General features: G+C 48.2%; 1 protein-coding gene across 1 annotated transcript in view; it reads right to left on the bottom strand.

Moving 5' to 3' along the window:
• The window catches only part of WNT11 (Wnt family member 11), a 23,095-nt gene extending 3,533 nt beyond the window's left edge, over positions 1–19,562 (bottom strand). Inside the window, exons 1-4 of the mRNA XM_009637143.2 lie at positions 19,480–19,562; positions 10,209–10,444; positions 9,173–9,450; positions 7,407–7,699 (exon numbers count right to left, since the gene is read on the bottom strand). Of these exons, the coding sequence (XP_009635438.1) occupies positions 7,407–7,699; positions 9,173–9,450; positions 10,209–10,444; positions 19,480–19,562 (890 nt within the window). The remainder of the gene's footprint in view (positions 1–7,406; positions 7,700–9,172; positions 9,451–10,208; positions 10,445–19,479) is intronic.
• Positions 19,563–20,158: the final 596 nt, after the last annotated feature.

The raw sequence follows: 20,158 nt of genomic DNA, 5'->3' as shown, positions 1-20,158 counted from the left end.
GTGACATTTCCTTCCCCTGGGGGCTGTCAGGGGCTGGAAGGGGCTGCCCAGGGAAGGGGTCGAGTCCCCAGCCCTGGGGGGATTTAACAGCCGGGCAGAGGTGGTGCTGAGGGCCAGGGTTTGGGGGTGGGATGGCAGGGGTAGGGGAACGGTTGGGCTGGGGGAGCTTAAAGGGCTTTTCCAACCTAAATGACTCTATGATTCTATGATAAGAATAGGGTTTTTTTCGTTGCCCAGCTGGCATCTGAGTGCCAAACTGAGGCCAACTCTGTACTGCAGCACCCACAATAACAACAGATGATGATAGGGATGGGCTAGATGTCCACTGGGACCTCACTCCATCGGTCCTATTGATAAGTGGAAGCTGCTTACGAGTACATAAGGAAAGTCATTCTGGGTCACAGCAACTGCCTGCCTGGCCCATTACTCTGCAATGACTGTGGGAGATGCTCTTCAGGGAGGCAAACACAAATCTGACTGCTTTCTGTAGTCCACCCCCTCATAGCCCACCAGCACCTGGGCTGTTGTATTAGGGATGATAGAAGGTATGTTCCTGCCTAGACATCTCAGTATCCCCATGTGGGCAGCCTGGCCAGGGGTTTGTCTCATCCCTTTCTGACCTCAGGGAAACCATCTGCCTCCATGAACTCCAGCAGCCACGAGTCCCAGCAGACAGTACTGCTGTGTAAAGAAGTAATTTATTTTTTCTCTTTTAAATCAAATTCCTGTTCGTTTCTTTAGTGCCCCTTGCTCCGGTAATGTCAAGTTGTACAGCAGTATATAGAAGAAAGAAAGAGAAAAATAATTCAAATCCTCCAGGACATATGTAACACAATGGACATTGCTAAAAATACATCAAAGTGCACAGCTTCATCTACGATTTTGAGGGCAGAATCTTAACTACTTTTAAATTGCTTTCTCATCCACAAGGAACGACTAGAGACTGACACTGAACAACTGTACGGGAGAGCTATCAATAGTACATGTCAGCAAAGAGACGTCAAGGGAGATCCTGGAACCAGCCTGTATTTTCATTAATAAGGAGTAGAGAGTGAGCTTAGAAATTTGTGGATAACGCTGGGGCAAAAGGAGCTGAGAGCGTTTTGTGAGAGCGGATTAAAATGCAAAGTAAGCAACACACTTTTGAGAAAGATCCAGATGAATGTGGGAATGCTCCCAGGAGGGGCAGAGGAGTTCAGGAAGTAGAAAAGGATGAAGGAAGAGATTTAGAGACGTTTGTAAGAAGGGGTGTCTTCCCCATCTATAAGAGATTATTGCAAAAAGGAGAGAGAAGAAATGTTCTTTATATGCTGAGAAATTACTAGTTTGATTTCAGATTATGATAAATTTGAATTCAGATTAAGAGAGATGTAACTCTGAGGATACCAAACCCCTGGATCAGGTTGTTTAAGGAAACTATTTTTAAGACCAGAGTAGACAAATATGTTTAGAAACAGCCTAGGTGGTCTCAGTTCAGTCTTGCTCCTGAGAAGATCAGGTTCCATGGAAAGCCATTCCCAGCCCCAATATTCCCTAACTCTAACATTGTTTTGATGCAGAGGGACTAAAAACATTTAGGAGAGCTGGCTGCAAATTTTTTTATCCCCTGAATTCACTATCCACTGCAATTTTACCATGTGAAATTACTCTTTCCACCAACAAATTTATTATTCACAAATCTGTTTGGGGAACTTCATGGTCAAATCTAGGTTTCTCAAAGTGGGAAGGATTCAATCTTCCCCAGGGGTTAACTGGGAAAAATATGAAAAAGACCCCAAAAGCACAGCCCTGGGGAAGTAGGAACAGGACTGCAGGTGGGAGGAACAGAAAGCTACCTTTTTGCTGACTTTCCTCCAGTTTAAACTGCTGGGACACTCGCAGAAGAATTATTTTCTATTTGCTATTCATCATTTGCTGGATCCCATTGGTTCCAAAAATTACTAAATCGTCGTACACATTATAATCCACTCAAAGCATTCAAGGCCAGGTTGGACGGCGCTCTGAGCAACCTGTTCTAGTTAGCGGTGTCCCTGCTCCTGCAGGGGGGTTGGACTAGATGACCTCTAGGGGTCCCTTCCAACCCAAAACATTCTATGATTCTATGATTCTATGATTCATCGTATTGCTTCTCATGCCCTGATTGAGTGACAGAAACTGAAAGAGGCTGTAACAAAACCCAAACACCAAATGCTGTTGCCTACCCGTAACTACCACTCTTCCTCACCTACACATGAGTGCTTCTGCTGAGAAATTTCATTGCCCGCACAACCACGAATGCAAAGCATATTTGCGGGGTGGAAGGAAACAAGTGGCACCTACCCGTAACTACCACTCTTCCTCACCTACACGAGTGCTTCTGCTGAGAAATTTCATTGCCCGCATAACCACGAATGCAAAGCATATTTGCGGGGTGGCAGGAAACAAGTGGCGCCATTGAGCACTGGAAACCACTGCATCCGTTCTTTGCAGCATTTGATCAGCTCTGCTGTTGGGATGGCCAAGATGCCAAAGAGGTAACTGCCAGCAACTGAGTCTTTACAGTCACCACCGAGCAGCAAACGCGTGCTGAGCCAACCTCATGCATGTTCCTATCCAAGAAAACACACCAGCCTAAGATAACTTGGGAGACACTTGAGGCTAATATTTTATATTGCAGAAAAGAATGACTACGTGGGCAAGGAGCAACCACCAAAGAAAGGCCACGTTCATTGCCGAAGTGAGTCAGCTAAGGAGCGGTGGCTGATCAGCCCAGCTTAGCTGCCGCGCAAGGTTGCAGCCCGATCTCTGCAGCGTAAGATTGCTCCTTCCCATCTTCAGCAGGGAGGAAGCAGCGTTCGCTTGGCTCCAAGGCTGCTCTGGGAAAGATCAGCAATAAACAGCTCAGTTATCTCTGCAAGGCTTCAGGGGCTGTAGGCTTTTGCATGCGTGGCAGAATTTCCCTTTCCTTGGATTCCTTAAGGGACCTTAAGCAGCCTTTGAAATATGATACATTGCACCCTACTGATAAAGAAGGTTAATACTTTTGCTTCTTTTCTCACAAAAGAGATCTCAATTTTATAATCTGCTATTATTTATCATTTACTCAGAGCTGAATACGACTTTTTCCAGCAGGAGAAACTGAACTACCTTGTTACAAGATGAGCTATAGGGTGCTTTTGTCCAAGAAAGCTCTGAAATGGGAACATACACATTTTTTTTCCCACTGGTTAATTTGTTGTATTGAAAGTTGTACAACCCACTTGCTGCTCCACAGATCAGCTCCTTTAGATTTTTCTCCAGACCACTTTTTATCGGCTATGAAAGCGGCGTATAAGCACATGGAGTTTGGCTGGAGTCGGTGAGGGCTGCGGTTGCAGCCAGGCTGTTTGCAGGAGCCTTGGACACCATTTGCAAAACTCAGCTCCTTAATCAGATTTTGAGCCCTTCAAGAGGCTTCAAATCTCAGGTTTGGGTTCAGCTCCCTGACTTTGAAACCTGGATACACCCCAAGCGCTTGGAGGCATGCAGATTTCCAAATCATTTCTAATTTCAACAAACTAAGAAAGGCCGAGGTGTCTTAGAAAACATCTCAGGCTTGTTCCAAAGAAGGCTTTGAAATCCTTTCAGCAAAGAGCTCTGAAAGGCTTTTGAGTAACCGAGTGTGTGTTTTCCGAGTGGATTTTCACGCGGTTCCACTACAAGGTAATTCAAGTCCCTTTCCTGCCCGAAAAACACACAATAAATTCACATAATGCAAGGGATAATTAGAGAGATGGAAGCCACCGATTAGATTATCCCTTCTACCCACCTGCCGGTGCAGGATTGTTCCCTACGGCATGCATTGAAACCAAATACATCCAAGGTGTTGCAACTGAGCCATCAACCTCTGTCCTGCTTCCAGGGGGCTCTTAGTGAGCAGTGGACCTGGAGGAGCCGGAGTGGGGAGAGGACTTTTTCTCCAATATGATGCAAAACTACTCATTTTTTGTAATGAAACTGCAGTAATCTGAATTTTTTTAAGCCAGGAAACAGGAAAAGGGGTTGTTAAGGGGGTGCCCTCCTCTCTGCACCTTTTTGGAGGGAGAAAGTGGGGCTGGAAAGCTGCTGAAGCTGCCCAGATTTGGAGTGTGGTGAGAGGGGTCTGCACTGTAACATCCTGTGGGCTGCTCCCTGTACCCGTGTTCATGGCCAGAAAAAAGCCAAAGAGGGAAGAGGCAGGTGGTGGAAGAAGAGAAGAGAAAAAAATGAATTGAGGGACCACCACGAAAAATCCCTTTTTGATTGCATTTGCCATAAAAGACCTTAAAAATTAGCCTAGTAGGAAACAGTGGGATGGCCCCCCAGGAAAATCTTGATGTGCATAAGGATAAAATGTTAAGATGCCTCCGGGATGTGGCTTATAAAATAAAAACCTGTTTGGGCTATTTCCATGCGAGTGTTTTTACATCTTTGAGGAGTAAGCACAAACCACATTTTTCCCTGCCCTCTCTGACAGCATCCCTTTTGTGTTCCTTCTCCCCCATCCCTGTCATTAGCCGCTATCTCTGCAGCCCCGCGGCCGGCTGGAACAGAGCCACCATGCTTAAAATACATTTAGATGTCCTCTCCGTGAGAGAAAGATTGAGAAGGGGAAAAAAGCATGGACCGATCTGCAAACATGTTTTGTGCATTTTACACTTATTTCCTCTGCTAATTTAATGCAGAAAAGGAGCTGCTGTGGCTTGTGTTACACTTGTCAGTTTTGAGACACCAAACATCTTCTCACGAACTGGCAGATGGATTGCGATGAAAATGAGTGTAACTACACATGACCTTAAAACTTGGCCTGAGAGATGCCTGCAGCTCAACACGGGACTATCTCGCCCTCCTCCCCTCCCACAGCCAACACCGCCTTGCACATCCCAGAATAAGGAGTATTTCTTGACAGGTTCCTTTTGAAAGTCATCCCGTCCTGCCTTAATATCTCGGTCCTCTAAATCCTCACTCAATCTCACTTCCCATGGACCCTCGCCTGGCAGGCTCACAATCGCTGCTGTCGCCCAGCTCGGGATAAACGGACGCCTGCAACACACATTTTCCTATCCTCGGAAGAAAAAAAGAAATCATTTAAGACCCTGACATATTTTTCATCCTTAAGCTGGGCTAAAAAGGCAAAATCTGCTCTAAAATGAAATTAGATGAAGAAGTATGCCTCCCTCCCCCTTAAAAGGATCTCAGCGCACGGAAAATGTTTTACTTGGCAAATCTGTAATGGATGCAGTTTGGTTTTGACATGACCTGTTGATTTCACACAATTCCTACAAAACTAATTTCCAAATAACCTCCACAATTTTTTCAGTGCAAACCAGAATGACACAACAAAGAGGTCTGTTTCAAGACACAAATGCGTCAAAATCCATACAAGTCCACAAAAACATCTCTTCCACTCAAATGACATTTTTCCCCAGGAATCAGTTTCAACGCATGCTTATTCCCTACAATCCAGTGACCCTTAAACATCTTCACTGTCTAATTACTGGTCCACCTCTGGGCTGGCAATGATCATCAGCCTGGTGGTCCCATCACAGAGCTGCTAGATAAACACTGTTGTAGAGCAGTCCAACCATTGGTTTTGGTCCTAATGGAGGACACAAAACTGTAACTGCCACAAAAAATCAGAGGACAAAAAGGACACACTTGTCTCACTCAATTGTTGTCATCTCCTGATCAGCTCCACCAGTTAAATGCTGATATATTGTCTACAGACTTGTGGTTACAGATTAAATGGCCATTGCCAAAGACGTCTTCCGAAGTCCCCTCACGAAACACTTCATATGAATCAAAGGTATCCAAAGAGGATGTAACTTTTCTGCATTTGGGTAATTTACTTCATTTTTCTGTCACAGTAAAACCTTCACTCCATTGAACTTCTCAACACACAATGGAAAGACCACTACATCCAACAAGAGTTAAAATGAAGACAGAATCATAGAATCACAGAATCATTTAGGTTGGGAAAGACCTTTAAGATCATCAAGCCCATCTGTTCCCCTAACCCTGCCATCCCACCACTAACGTAAGCACCTCGTCTGCCCGGCTCTTAAATACCCCCAGGGGTGGAGACTCGACCCCTTCCCTGGGCAGCCCCTTCCAGTGCTTGACAACATGTTCATTGAAAAAATTTTTCCTAATGTCCAATCCAAACCTCCCTGACACATCTTCAGGCCGTTTCCCCTGGTCCTATCACCCATTCCCTGGGAGCAGAGACCAACACCCACCACACTACACCCTCCTTTCAAGTAGCTGTAGAGGGCAATAAGGGCTCCCCTCAGCCTCCTCTTCTCCAGACTAAATAACCCCAGTTCCCTCAGCCGCTCCTCGTATGACTTGTGCTCCAGACCCCTCCCCAGCTTTGTTACTCTCCCTCTGGACATGTTCCAGCAACGCAACGTCTTTCTTGTAGTGAGGGGCCCAAAACTGAACACAGTATTCGAGGTGCAGCCTTGAAGATACCCCACAAAAGGGCAGGTGCATTCATCTTGCAACTTGACTGCCCGAGTCTCCACCATGAAGTAACACAAAGAGCAAAGAAGAATTATGAGAACTATCTGAAGACAACCAAGCCAGCAGATAGCAACTAATAAGACAGCTTGAAATCCAGCCATGGTAGCCAGCTAACAAAAAAAAAATAAATTTGAAAATTCTGCAAAATTCTGGCAATACACAATTATTTGGTTGTCGAAGGGTCTGCTACCCACCTAGAGATGCTCAGACTGCTGCAGCGTGGAATTGGTTTGTCTTGGAGGGAATTAAACAGATCCTGGGAAGAGACAGGCATGTCTGCTGCCTGTGAAAGGGACAGCACTGTGCCCAGTGGAGGTTTGGGTATGATGACCTTAAATCACAAATATTAGTGTGATGAAGAAATTCCTCTGCAGAGACATGAGCAATACAAACACACTTGGATTTTTAAAATGCCGTGGGAGAAAAACCCTAAAAATTCACCTTTGGTGTTTACAGGGCTTTTGTAAGGCTTCCTGGGAGCACTGGTCCTAATTGGGTTAACACTTGCCTACTTAAAGGAGCCTTAGAGTGACAGCTCATCGCATCAGCGATGACTGCAAGAAATTACTTCTAGAGACTCAACACAGTAAAAAACAGCTGCGTGACCATTGCAAGCTCCTGCAGAGGTGATCCACTTAGGGGATTTCAAAGGGTATCTTGTACCTGCCTGTATAATGCAAAAGGTGTCTGCAGCCTTGTCTTGGCCACAGCCACCACTAATAGGCTTGGGCATCTGCAGCCCATACCGTACATTAGAGATCTCCTTCACCTGCATGCATGTGCTACCTCACCAATTATTTGCCTCTTATTCACACATGTTCCCCTCTTCCCCTTCCCTCCTCGGGGCTCCAAGTGCAATCAGCACCCACTGCAGAAACCCTCACCTGTCCTGGGTCCCGTGTGACCCCACTTTCTCGTTCTTCATGCAGAAATCGGGCGAGCTCTGCAGGTAAATCAGCTCTGTCTCTTTAACTGGCCTGATATCAATATCCTTTGGCACAAGGTATTTGCGTGTGCCCATGGGCCGGTGAACGACCTTGGTGGCTGATAAATACTTGTTTTTGAGGTCCAATGCAATGTCTCGCAGCTCTTGAAGGCCTTTCCAACAGGTCTTGATAGAGCATGACCCAGAAACTCCATGGCACTTACATTTCATTTCAAGAGAGGCTTTCAAGACCTGCAAAAAGGAATGCAGGGGTTAGGAAATGCCCTTCTCTTACCTCCAAACATCCCACAAGCTTGCTAAAGAAGGCCCTTTCTTAGCAGGGACCGCTATAGAAAAGGACTGCTGCTCTGATTTCTGCACAGTCGCTCTAGAGTAGCTACTGTGCAAAGGGAATGAGATCCCACAGCTCCTTGGCGATCACCGTCAGCCCAGGACTACTTTCACCAAGGCACCTTCGCAGCCAGCAGACAGAAGAGTATTTTGAATTTCGATCAGTTAGCTACACAGGGCTGCATTTCCACCCGCTAAATTCCTAAGGAGCTGAAAACCAAAGCCATCCATAAATAGAAAGTTAACATCCATTTCTGCCTCCAACAGCTTTGGGCTTTGGGTAACAGAGATGTCAAGGCTCTGACGAACGCAGGGCACCCTCACCCTGCCTTTCCGCTGGCCATGAGGCCACAAGAGCCTTTTACTTGGGTTCTGCACTAGTCTAATTTCTGTAGGACATGGAGGGACGCTGCCAGGAAGGGATGAATGCACCAGCCGTGGCAACACTATGTCCCAAACAAAAATCTGCCCATTGCAATTAAAACAAAAACTCAAGACATTACGAAAATTAAAAAAAAAAAACCAAACCCAAACCCAAAAACCAGATAGAGTGGGAATGGGAGAGAAAAACACCCAGGGAAGGCAAGTTCGGCATGGTTGTGCTCTGCAAAGGTGAGTTCAGCCTGTACCTACACAGTCAGCTGCCCACCAGCTCAGCAAGCTCTGCCGTTTTATCTGCTCCAGCACCCATGCACAGGCAGCCCTGGAAGGACTAAAGCTGTGTGGTAGGACCGGCCTAGGGTCCCCACCCATCCCAGAGATGGGCGCAGGGGTCAGCTTTACAGTCCCCCACCCATTTCTCCAGCTGCATGGAGGGCTGCGATGGGGATTCGCACCTTGGTGCACACCAAGCTCTGCGCATGGTAAGCGTTTTCCCTCCACTGGATGCAAGTTGTTAAAAGCGGCTTCTGCCAGATATGGGATTAATCACTAGCGAAGCAGTTTGAAGAGGAAGAATCAGCCCTCCTGGCTTCAGGGGTGGCTGGGAGGCAGCTGCTGCTGGATGCCTCCGGCAGATGATAATCCTTACACGGCTCACACAGCGCTTCGCCTGTGCAACGCCCTTGGCAGAGCACGAGGGGACCCATCCCCTCCACACCTCCTGGGGTAAGCAAGCCAGAGCCATCCCTGGCTGTGGCAAGAGTGGCAATGAGACATCCCACCCCGGGTTAGATAGGGCTGATAAGAGCATTCAGGACCTCCTGAGTCCCAGCGTGAGTTATACAGCCACCAGCCTTCAGCAGGCCAAAGGAGTTCAGAGCAATCCGGGAGAAACCTGCTCGTTTCACTAGCTGACAGAGACACTGAACCTCACAGAGCGACCGACCACTGCAGATGATTGTACAATTACAATAACTCTCGTGGATTTGTTACCTGTCTCCCTACTTCACTGTTGTGCAGATGCATCAGTTTATTGGCTTGTGATCCTGATTTTTTCATCTTCATGGGAGCATCTGAAAATTTGGACCCCATGATAAGACCATAGTTGAGGTTGTCTGCACATCCTCCCCATCGATACCCAGGTCCAGGTGTCTCACCTGGGATGGGACCACAGGAACAGCCAGGGAGGTCCCCGGTGGTGCAGGCTCTGGCAATGGTGTGGCTGATGGCAGCAGCAGAAAGGGCATACACAAATGCTGACTCCCTTGTGCCTGGAAGAGACAAGAACTCCAGCTCAGCCTCCTGGGACAGCTAACCATTCCCCAAGAAGAGACCCACACAACCTGTGCCCCACAGAGCAGCAAACACACCAACTCATTAGAACTGAGACCTCCCATGGCATCACCAGCTTGGAGCACATCTCCTAAGTGAGCTCTTCAACATGAGGCAACATCCCAGTGGGGCTAGGAGGTGCATGGACTTATGCAACTTGCCTATCATGGTGTGATCTGCTCTTGGAGCTCATGAAGCCCCCCCATGGACTCTCCTGCCTCCTTTTGCCCCTGTGATGCATGCTGCTTGCCAGCAGGTCATGGAGCTGGCATGCAAGGAGCTGGGGGAGGTGGTGGGAAGCCAGAGAGCTGCAACATGAGCGTGCAAGGATGCTCTGACCCCTGAAAGCTGACTGTGCAGCCTCACACGTAGCGTGTGCTGCTTGACAAGTCTTCATGCCCTGACCAGGAGCTCCATGCCTGTGAGCAAGCGCACCATGACTCTTAATGAGATGAGCAGACAAGATTGGTGGCATGTGTTGTAAGAGCTGTGGGAGACCAGGTCTTGGACATGATTGCTCCTGGGCATGACTGGCACCATAACGACGAACATGCTCTCAGAGAAGAGGACAACTAGGCTATGTAGTCTTTCCATGCCCTCCCTCCCCCCAATAGCAAGACCCTTCCCAGCCCCAGCACGCACACTCTGGCTGACTCTACTCACTCATGTCCCCGGCTGAGCCAGCAGTGCTGTTTACCTCTCTCTAAGTCCAGCAGGTAGTTAGGAGCCAGCTCGATGGAAGAACAGTTCCACCGCATGTCTGAGAAAGTTTTACGGCAGGTCTTTATGACTTCCCGTGCCGCCTGGATGATGGTCTGCATTAGCTCCAGGTTGCTGCGGCACAGCTGCACCTGGGAAACCACCAAGCCTTCGAGCTGCTTGCAGTGCTGGGTTTGATTCAGGGCCAAAGCCGAAGGAGTCTTGGACAGAGCTCTGAGGAGGCAAGCACATGCAAAAAGGCATTAAAACCCACAAAAAAAGTTAATCTTCAGGTCAGTATTAATTTCTCTATCCAGTGAATGCTTTGGCCTGTGTTCATCTGACTCAATCTTAGCTACCTGTAAATAAGTGTTTAGTTTAAGCCGGTGAGAAAGATGAGCAACTATGTAAAGTGATTTATCTCATGCAAAGTAAGTGTTTAAGGTGAAGAAACACCCTCTAGAAGTGAGCATTTCTCTCCATATTCTAGGGGAGCCTGGACAAAGCTCCCAGGGAATACGCCAAGTTAACTGAATGTGTAATCCTTATGGGAAGGTTTTTTGCTGAAGAATGAAGAGGACGGACCTCCCAAAAGAGAGAAAAATGACCCATCAGTTCCATGATAACAGAAAGCTGGATCTTCCAAGACTGTGGTATTCAGGAAAAAAAAAAGTGAAGTTGGTGTTATCAGTGTTTTGCATTCAGCATCTGTCTCACACACTCTCTAAGGATTATGCTAAATGTCATGTAATTAATTATGGAGAAAATCCCCTGCAAGGCCTAGGGAAAAGCCACCAAGTTTGCAAAACAGATGCTTTCCCTTAGAGTTAATGCCAAGGGCCTCCACCAATCCCACCGCTGTTGCACGTAGATAAGTCTGTTTCTCTAGTCACCAAAAATGTAGTGCAGAAGCACGATGAGAGTACGTGCAAGAGAGAGTACCACGGTCAACACTGAGAAGGGATCCACCAGCACATATGTTACCATGGAAGAAACCAACAACACCCCAAAGACCCCACTGGTTCCTCCAGCGTTCGATTGCCAACGTTTTCAGGTAAAAAAGAAGAAAGCAAATGCTGCCGTGCATCATACAGGGCTGTGCGCTTCTTCCCCAAGCACCCACAGCGATCAGCAGAAGCCTGGTGTGTAACTCTCTTTGTATCTTTATGACCTGCTTAGGGCAGTCATAAATGTTATTCATTCCCATAAAACAACTTTCTAGCTGGCTGCATCAGTAACTGGCATCTGAACCTGGCAACACAACTGCCTTAACACATATTTCCTTCTCTCCTTGTTAAATGTGTTCCCTTTCAGTTTCATCCTAAGCCATCTTGGGTCGTTTGGCTTATTAGCAGACACATTTCTGGGTGCATTTCACTTTATTACTGTAACATCCACGTCCTTCAGAAGTTAAATGAGATGGAAACGGAGATAAAATTGAGCCCTAACCAAGAACGAGGGTATTAGCTCTGATCTTGGTTTTCAGGAAAACACATCTATGTTCCACCAGCTCCCTCAAGGTTGGGTTGAACCAGTTGCTGTGTATGTTGGAGCTCTCTCTGGGCTGCGCATAACTCCTAACCCCAACTGCTCTTCCAGCAGGGAGAAGCTACGATCCTTGCTAGGGCTGAGTGGGTCTGTGCTGACAAATTCCCAGGCTGCTGGCATTTGGCATTTCTGGTACTAGATAATCAGTGGCAATATTGGAAGGGAAACCACCACTCTGCTAGCTGTGTAAATATAGACATCATAGATATATGTGAAGAGGTCCATTCAATATACAGCAGACAGAAGTTCTGGCCAGTGAATTTCAAGGGAAAGGAAAAAGTGGGGTATTCAGTTGTCAGAAATTCTGCCCTGTGGTTTGTCTTGGTCCCTTGCACACTGTTGCTCATGTGATGCTCCCTGTCTGGAGAGGGGCGCCTCCAGAAGGCAATTCATCCTGCCTTAGATGTGAACAAGTTGCTGGACCTGAGCTGGTGGAGACAAAACCTGTTGGTGATATTCTGGGTGCTCACGTATCTCAGGTATATCATGTCCTTGGAGGTAGAGGCATGAGTCTTGGGACAGTATGAATGTCACCTGACTGCAAAAACCTCTACAGTGTGGACCTCATGGTAGTCCTTCACGGTCCTTCTTCAGCCCATGGAAAGAAAAAGCCATGTCTAGGGAGTAATTAGCCTGATGTGCTTTTAAGATCTACAGTAGGATAGGGTGACTCATGCCCTAGACTGGCTATAGAGGGAACCCAGGTACGGAGCTCGGATGCAGACATCTGGACTGTATAAGCACAGAGCTGGGTGAGACGAGTCCAACCCCTCACACTTGGCACCAGAAACCTGTGAAAATTTATCCCAGAAAGCCTATCAGCAACTCTCAGGAATGGGCTGAAATGCAAATCAGGCAAGAGGCCAAAGCAGCTCGTCACTAACGGAGTAAAAATGATAAATCCTCCAGCACAGTACGTCCCGGCAGCAAAATAAGCAGGCAGGGTGCAGCAGATGAAATGAGAGAACTTCGCAGCCTGAGCCTCAGGCAAATGAGGAATGCTCCAGGTCTCTGAGAGATTCTGTATTATGGGGCACCAGCTCAGTTTTCTAATCAGAGGTGCCAAGTGACAATTCTGAGGCCTTGGGATGTTTCACCTGGCCCTCCGGAAGGATGCATATATCTCCTAGGTCCTGCACCACATTTTCTAATCCTGTATAGGGGTCTTTGTCATCTTTAAAATACCTGGAAGCCCACCGTGAGGCACCTGTATCTCACCATTACAGACAAGTCAGGAATAGCAGAAATCCCTACAACTTGGGATGAGAGCTGAATTCAGACTGAAACTCATCCCCATTGTGAAAAAAGGGGATGCGAACGCAAACAGATCATGGCCTGAAATGATCACCATTAGAGAAGCAGATTTATAATGCAACAAGAAAGAAATTCATTTTGTGGAAGAGGGAGAAATATCTGCCAGTCGGTCAAGAGAGGAAGGACTGTGGCCCCATTGGGAAGAACGCAGTAAATGGCAGCAATGGTTGATCCTCGTTGAATGAGCAGAGCTCCAGAGAGCCCGCCAAGAATAAAAATGCAAGATGCAGGAAGGTGTTTTCTGAACATCTCCCAGGCCTAAACTTCATGCCTTTGCTTGTGAGAACCTATAATTGGAAACATCTCCAAGCGTCGGGAGGAAAAAGTAAAGGGTAATGGAGATGGAAAAGAAAACTCACAGTTACTGGAGTCACTCGCCGAGACCAAAAAGTGCATTTATAAATCACAGATCAGGAATGTGAGAGGATTATTAGGTCATCTAGTCCATGCCCTGACAGCCCAGGTTTGCTCAGTCTATGTCCTACATTCAGAAATGTCTTCTCCACCCCTTGTTGATTTAAACCTTCCCTGTGGAAAGGCACCAACCCTCCCTGCTCCCCAAATTCTGGCAGCACCAGGGAGGGATGCCCACAGCCTGAAAAGGACATTGTTTGGGAGCAAAGTCCATTTGTGGGGCAGTGGAAAGGAAGCCACCTTCTCCCAGAAGTGTCTTGTCCATGGTGGGATTTGATGGTGGGGTTCTATCCCATCTCCACTCAGCCTCCATTGGCCACCAGCACTGGGAGGGGAAGCAGCCAGCCTGAATAAAGAAGCCCTCATGGAAGAACAACCTTTAGTCCTCAATCTAGTAAAAAAATCCCCAATAAATATCTTTGTTTGGACTCACACCCTTCATCCAAGGAGCAGCACGTGGGGATTTTACCTGCTACCATCCCATAGATACTGTTTTTTCACCGTTTCCTCCCTCTATCATCATGCTCTCCTCTCTCCTGCCCCATCCTTCATTCTCCAGAAAGCTGAGGACAACTGAGGGGTGGTTGTTTTTTTTTTTTCTTTAAAACATATACATATTTGACCCATCCCTTTAAATAAACAGGCCCCAAACCAAACATCTCCTGCTTTATATATAGCATAGCAGGGCTTTCAATTGAAGTTATGGATACTGACAGAAAACCATAAACGTAATTACAGAGGAAATATGATGCATGGATGGATCAGGACTTTCGTTTACTCTTTTAATTATCACAGGCAGTTAATAAATTCATTTGAAAACATGAATGCTCTACAGTGTTAGGTCCTTTGAGAGGTATGGGCCCATTCCTGCAGGTCTGGGCTCCATGAGAAGACTATTCATAGGAGCAGCAGCTTGGGAGAAGTACCTTCAGATCTGAGCAGACATCAATGAAAGCCATACATGATTTGGTTTACAAGGACCACTGTGGGTAGGACACTGCTTCTGGTCAAGCCAAAGGAGAAAGACTCCTTGAATTGCAGCATTGGCGCCCTTTAAAACACCCTTAAAGGATGGAAGGGCCTCCTCTTTCTGATGTGGGCTCTCTCGGGAGAGCATCTCCCCATCGTCCCTTGTGTGATATGACCCAAGAAGGTTTCACAGAGGGACTGTTGGTGAAACCATGAACTTCTGCCCCAAATTGTCTGCTTTGCTTTCCATGAAGGTACCCTTGGGTTTATGCCTATTATTAAACCCCTTAATCTTCCCGGGATTTGGGTGAAACAAAAAGATTTAGACTCAATTACACGTCTGTGGAGAGTGAAGTGTGCAGTGAACTTTAATAAAGAGAGGCAGCATTAGGGGGGGTGGGGGGGCTGCATTCAATCTCATTGAAGGTTTTTTATCAGCAGGAGCCTCATTTTCTCAGGTTTTCAACTGGAAAAGGCTCATGGGACAATTACAATAACCTTGTGTAAGCGTGTAGTAGTCAGAGGCAGCCCATGCCCCTGCCACCCTGCCCTGCATCAGGCCTGGCCTGGGGACCACAAGCGCTGGGAAAGCCACCAAAAAAAAAAAAAAAAAAAAAGAAAGAGGAGGAAGAGGGAGCCGAGTGGGGGGGAAAAAAAACCAACCCTGCCTGAAGTAAAAGCTTAAAATAAGAGCTGCTTTCAGATACAGTGCCAAATCCAGCGCTGGCAGTAGTGGGCACAAGGCCATTGACTTCCAGCCCGAGCTCGACTGAAGTCAATGCCAGCGGCAAGTTGGCTCACCGAGCACCGAGGAAGGCCGTGGAGCTTTGTCAAGTTTTCCCGAGCTGCCTACGGAGCGAAGAGCAAACTTCAAAGCCGTTGTCCCCCCACCCTGGCTTCCTCGCCCCAGCCCGCTCCCCTCCCACCGTCCCCGTCCTGCAGTCCTTTCACGGCAGCTCATCTAGCAGCCCCCATGCCAGGCAGACGGTCTCCTCGCAGGCGCCCGTGCCCCGGTGTCCCAGCTCCTGCCCCGGTTGAAGGAGAGAAGCAGGAGCTGCCAGGAAGCACAAAATCTTTCCATTTTCTCCCCTGCTTTCTGCTGACTGCAGAAAGGCTGCGGTGCTGCTCAAGGTCGGTGAGCTGGGGGACACCCTGGGTTCACCAAACTGCAGGGCTGAGCCACCTTTTGCTCCTGAAGGGCTGTGATTTAACCTTGGGAACTGTGCAGCAAAGCTGTCCTCGTAGCTGGGAGCAGTGCTCAGCTAGGGATGACTCCAGAGGGCATGGGGCATGTCCAGGCCACCACAACAGGGACAGACAGGGACTTCCCAAAGCAACCAGGCTCTCCCTAGAGATGGTGAGATTCCTAATGCCACCACTTGCTGTCATGGGCTGAGCCTGCAAGCCATGCAAAAAAAAAACCAAAAAAACCCCACTTGCTGCATTTGGCTTCTTTACAACCACTCTCACGTTGAAGGTGACACTCAATGCAGAGGGATAGTCCAACCTGTGTCTTGGCATCTGAGCAGGGGAGATGCCAACCCCTGGAGAGGCACAAGTGCCTCAAAAGCCCGTCTGTGCCTGGACATCCCAACATCTGCAGATCCCTGCAGTGTGCACATCTGGCTGCAGCTCCCTCTAGTGCTCATCCTTTTTTCAGCTCTACCCAAACAAGTTGCTTCTGCAACCTTGGCCAAATCCAAGCCCTCCTAGGATACCTAAAGGGGTGCAAAAGGAGATGAGTACAGCGGTAGAGTTCCTACACGCCTTGGCTCTAAGACATCTCCCATTGAAACCGATGGCTGCCTCACCTCCCCAGCCACTGTGGTGCAAAACCAAAAAGCACTGAGGACCACAAAGCAATGCAAAAAAAAAAAAACAAACCAACAAACCCAAACCTGCTCGAAGGATGGGAAAGCGTTTGCAAAAAGCAGCGTGCAAAAATGAGACTTGGGGGCTCATATGCACTGAATGGAAAGGCTGCCCCTCCACCGCAGCCCTGATCCTGCAAAGATCTGACTTTACACCTGAGCAACTCCCTGCAGCTCGGATGGAAGAGGCCAAAATATGAAGTTTCTCCAGCAGCAAGAGCAGGTTTACGAGATGCCGACCGTCCACGCACCGCGCCGGATGCTCGGCGGTACACACCTCTGCGGCAGGGAAGGGCACAGTGCCGATTTACAACAGCTGGGGATCTGGACCACAGAACTCATAAAAATAAGCCAAATAAAATAAAACAAAATAGCTCCCTTTTACCTTCTCCCCGCTTTTACTAATTTACAGGGGATATTCGTGTTACAGGGAAGTCCTAAACAGCTGAAAAGCGTGTTTTTCTTCTCCCCCTCCCCCTGCAATTACATCACGGGCTGAATCAAAATTGAATTTCCTATCACCTTTCATATCAGTCGCTCCCTCTTCCTTGGGCTTGCAAACCCAGCCCGCCAGGCTGGCAAAACCCACCTCCTTATCTTCCCCCTCCCCTCCCAAAATCCTCTTTGAAGCTCGCCTCTGGCACCCTGCCTACAACAACAGCGCAGCGAGCAGACCGCCGAGACAAACCCACGACTGAAAACATCTCGTAGCACTTTTCCTCTCTCTTCATCCCCTCCGTTCCCCCCCCGCCCCTCTCCATTCAGGAGCATGGGAGGGAAGGGGCAGGGTTTGGTGGTACAGCTCCCAGCGCGTGAGTCCGGGGCTGAGATTGCAGCTCCGACGTATCACTCGGTATCTGGTAGCATTGATCTCTGTTTGCCAAAAGTTTACCCACATGATTTCCTGGGATGGTCCCCTAGCCTCAAAGATGGTCCGTTAGCCCCAGAGATGGTCCCCTAGCCCCAAAGATGGCAGCACTGCTGCAGCAGGGGAAAGAGGGATGGGGATGGGGTGGGAAAATAGGCCTGTGTTTCTGTAGAAAAACAAGGGTGGGGAAGGGAAGAGAAACTGCAAGTGAAAAAAACAAAACAAAACAAAACCCACCAAAACCAACGAACCCCAAAGATAATTTTGTGCAATCCCAGCTTCCCAGCTGGCAGCATCCCAGTTACGAAGCACCCTGGGACAGGGAGTGCAGGTCTCGGCCAGGTTTTAAACAGGTGTGAGGGGACTGGATGCAGTTCATGCTTCAAATGCCACTTTAATCCTAGCTTTCATCTTCCCCACTTGCTTTTCGATAGGGGGGATACATCTGCTGGGAAGGGGAGGAGCGGCAATGTTGGTCTTTCCTCCAGCTACCTCTCCTCCACCCCATCCCCAAAAGCCCTCGCAGCTTAACCACTTACCAGCCAAAAGGCTGCTTTTGCCAGCAAAGCTATTAGGGACCAGCCTTTTTTGGTGTCTATGGCTTGTCAACGTGCTGTCAGGTTCCCTCTGAAGCTCATCTCGCCCCTGCCCTTCAGAGGAACCCAAGCCCTTCGCTCTGGATTTAGCACCTTGCTTAGGCAGGACCCTAATGCCAAGCACAGAAGCAAGCCCCTCCACTCAGTTACGGGTCTGGACGTAAGTGCCCTGCTGCATGAGGGTGCCATAAAACAGCTTTTTATTTCTGTGCTGCACAGAAATAAAGGTTGCAAATGAGTCCAGGCTCTGCCAGCCCGTGGGCATGTTGCTAGATGTCCTGCAGAGAGGAGATGCCCGCCTTTGTGCAAGGTGCTGGATATATGCAGAGCTGAGAGCCCAAATACTCGAGGAAGCCATCAGAAAGAAATAGCTGGGCTATGTAATATAGCTGTGGTGACTGCTACAAGGTGTAAAGCCAAGACGGTGAAGAGCAAATCAGATCCTGACTCTCCTCTACTTCCAAGGTGGTCCTTAGGGTATGGAGACAGCAAGTGAGAGATGCCCTGAAGTGGGTTACTACTCCTCCTGCCTCACCACAAGCATTTAAAAACCCTGTGGAGGGATTCACCCTGCTTCTCTCTATAGAAGGTGGCTGTGTGGTCTCAACCAGCTCCCTGCAACTCCAGAGGGCATCTCTTGACACTTGTGTTGGATGTCTCTCTTTGAAGAGGGTGAATCTCCATCTGGAAGGTCCTCTCCCCCCTGACTGCGTGCAGGGCAGCGACAACGCTGGCTCCAACAAGACAACTTAGTTTGCAGCTACCCCAGTTTAAGAGAGCCTTTATAAAAGGCTAGCATGGGGAAAGCCCCAAATGACAACGACTGGGAGCGTGGAATGGGAATCTGCTGTAGCGCAACGGTGGCAGAAGGAGGAACAAACCAGGAACCTCTTGTCCCAGTTTCCCCGCCTAACCCAAAGATCCTCACCTCCATACACTATACCCTGCACAACAGACCCTTCCTGGCGTCGCATTTTATTGTGCCTTTTCTTTTACGGAAGATGCTCATTTGAGGCCAGCCCACCTCCCCTTATTTATTTTGTGCACGGCTCCAAACCCGAGTAGAGAAGACCGATCGCTCATCAAGGATGTGAAACCAGATGGGAGTTGGAGGGGCTTGTTTGTTTATTTTGCAGTAAGCAACTAATTGATTACTTGCTTAAGCAAAGAAATGAGATAGTGATGTTTTCACTTTGTTTGCCATGACGTTACCTCCGAGGAAACTCAATCCAGACTTGACCACACTCCCTGGTATTTCTTCACCCCCCCCTCCCCCCCCCACCCCCCCCCCCCCCCCATTCTTAGCTGCCGTCCCTACCGCTCTCAGCTCCTACTCAGCACGACCAGCCGCCCCGGCGGGAGAGTTTCCCAGCGTGGCAGGAGCTAACGCTAGAAACTTCATTAAGTGGCTCATGTGAGCGTTCAAGTGTGTGCCTTTCCTTTGGTATCAATGAGGAGAAGAAAAAGCGAGCCTAAATCATGCATATTTTGGAAAGAAGATGGAGACATATTGTTAGCACAAGCCCCCAGTACACACACTTGAAATCAATGAATGCCCAGAGAAACGCAGCGTTTGCTGCTCTTTAAATGGCTTTACAGTGTGCTTCAAAGAGCAGTTGCAAAAACGGGTTACAGACCGGCAATGCCTACAAAGACTTTAAAAATGCATAGAGACAGCCAGGTACTTACATCCATTTTATCCCATAGCAAATCCCCGTCTGCAGAATCAAAGACAGAAAACCAGCTAAGAAAAATCGTGGACTCGGCTTCATTTTCTCCACCGTCCCCCCACTTGCCGAAGGAAATCAGCTTCTCCAAAGGAAAAAAAAAAAGGAGCCTTCCTAATTTTCTGCGCGACGTTATTTCCCTGCAGTTTGGGTGTTGCTCCTCCTTGGAGATGAACAACCTGAAAGGAGAGAAAGAAAGAGCACGAGCTTGGGTTAACTCTGCAGTTCAGCGAGCCGTCGTGCGCCAGGGAGAGCTCTATTATCCAAATTGCAAAGGAGTGGTTTATGAATCATGAAAAAGTTTGGATAATCCCCTCTCAGCCCCCTCCCTCGCCAAGCCTTGATACAACCTTTCGAGTCAACAGACAGACAAACCGTATGGCTTGAATTACACCCTGAGTTATGGTCTGATTGTGTGTTTCCATTTAACCCTGCACATGGCAAGACTTCATTCGCTGCTTCACCTTTTTTTAGTCCCCCCTCCCCGTTCTCCAAAAGGTTTGTGTAACTGCTCGGGAAGAAGGGGGAGGAAAAAATAAAATAAAATAAAAAGATAGATCTTCAGGCGAGCCCAAATCTTCAGCTATTCATCTCTCCCTTCCTTCTCTCCAGATTTCTTTTTTTCCCGCCCCCACCGACAC

This window comes from Egretta garzetta, unplaced genomic scaffold, assembly GCF_000687185.1.
Source record: "Egretta garzetta isolate BGI_Z169 unplaced genomic scaffold, ASM68718v1 scaffold323, whole genome shotgun sequence".
In the NCBI taxonomy this organism is placed as follows: Eukaryota; Metazoa; Chordata; class Aves; order Pelecaniformes; family Ardeidae; genus Egretta; species Egretta garzetta.
The sequence above is the reverse complement of the archived record's forward strand: the minus strand, read 5'-3'. Positions and strand labels throughout refer to the sequence as shown.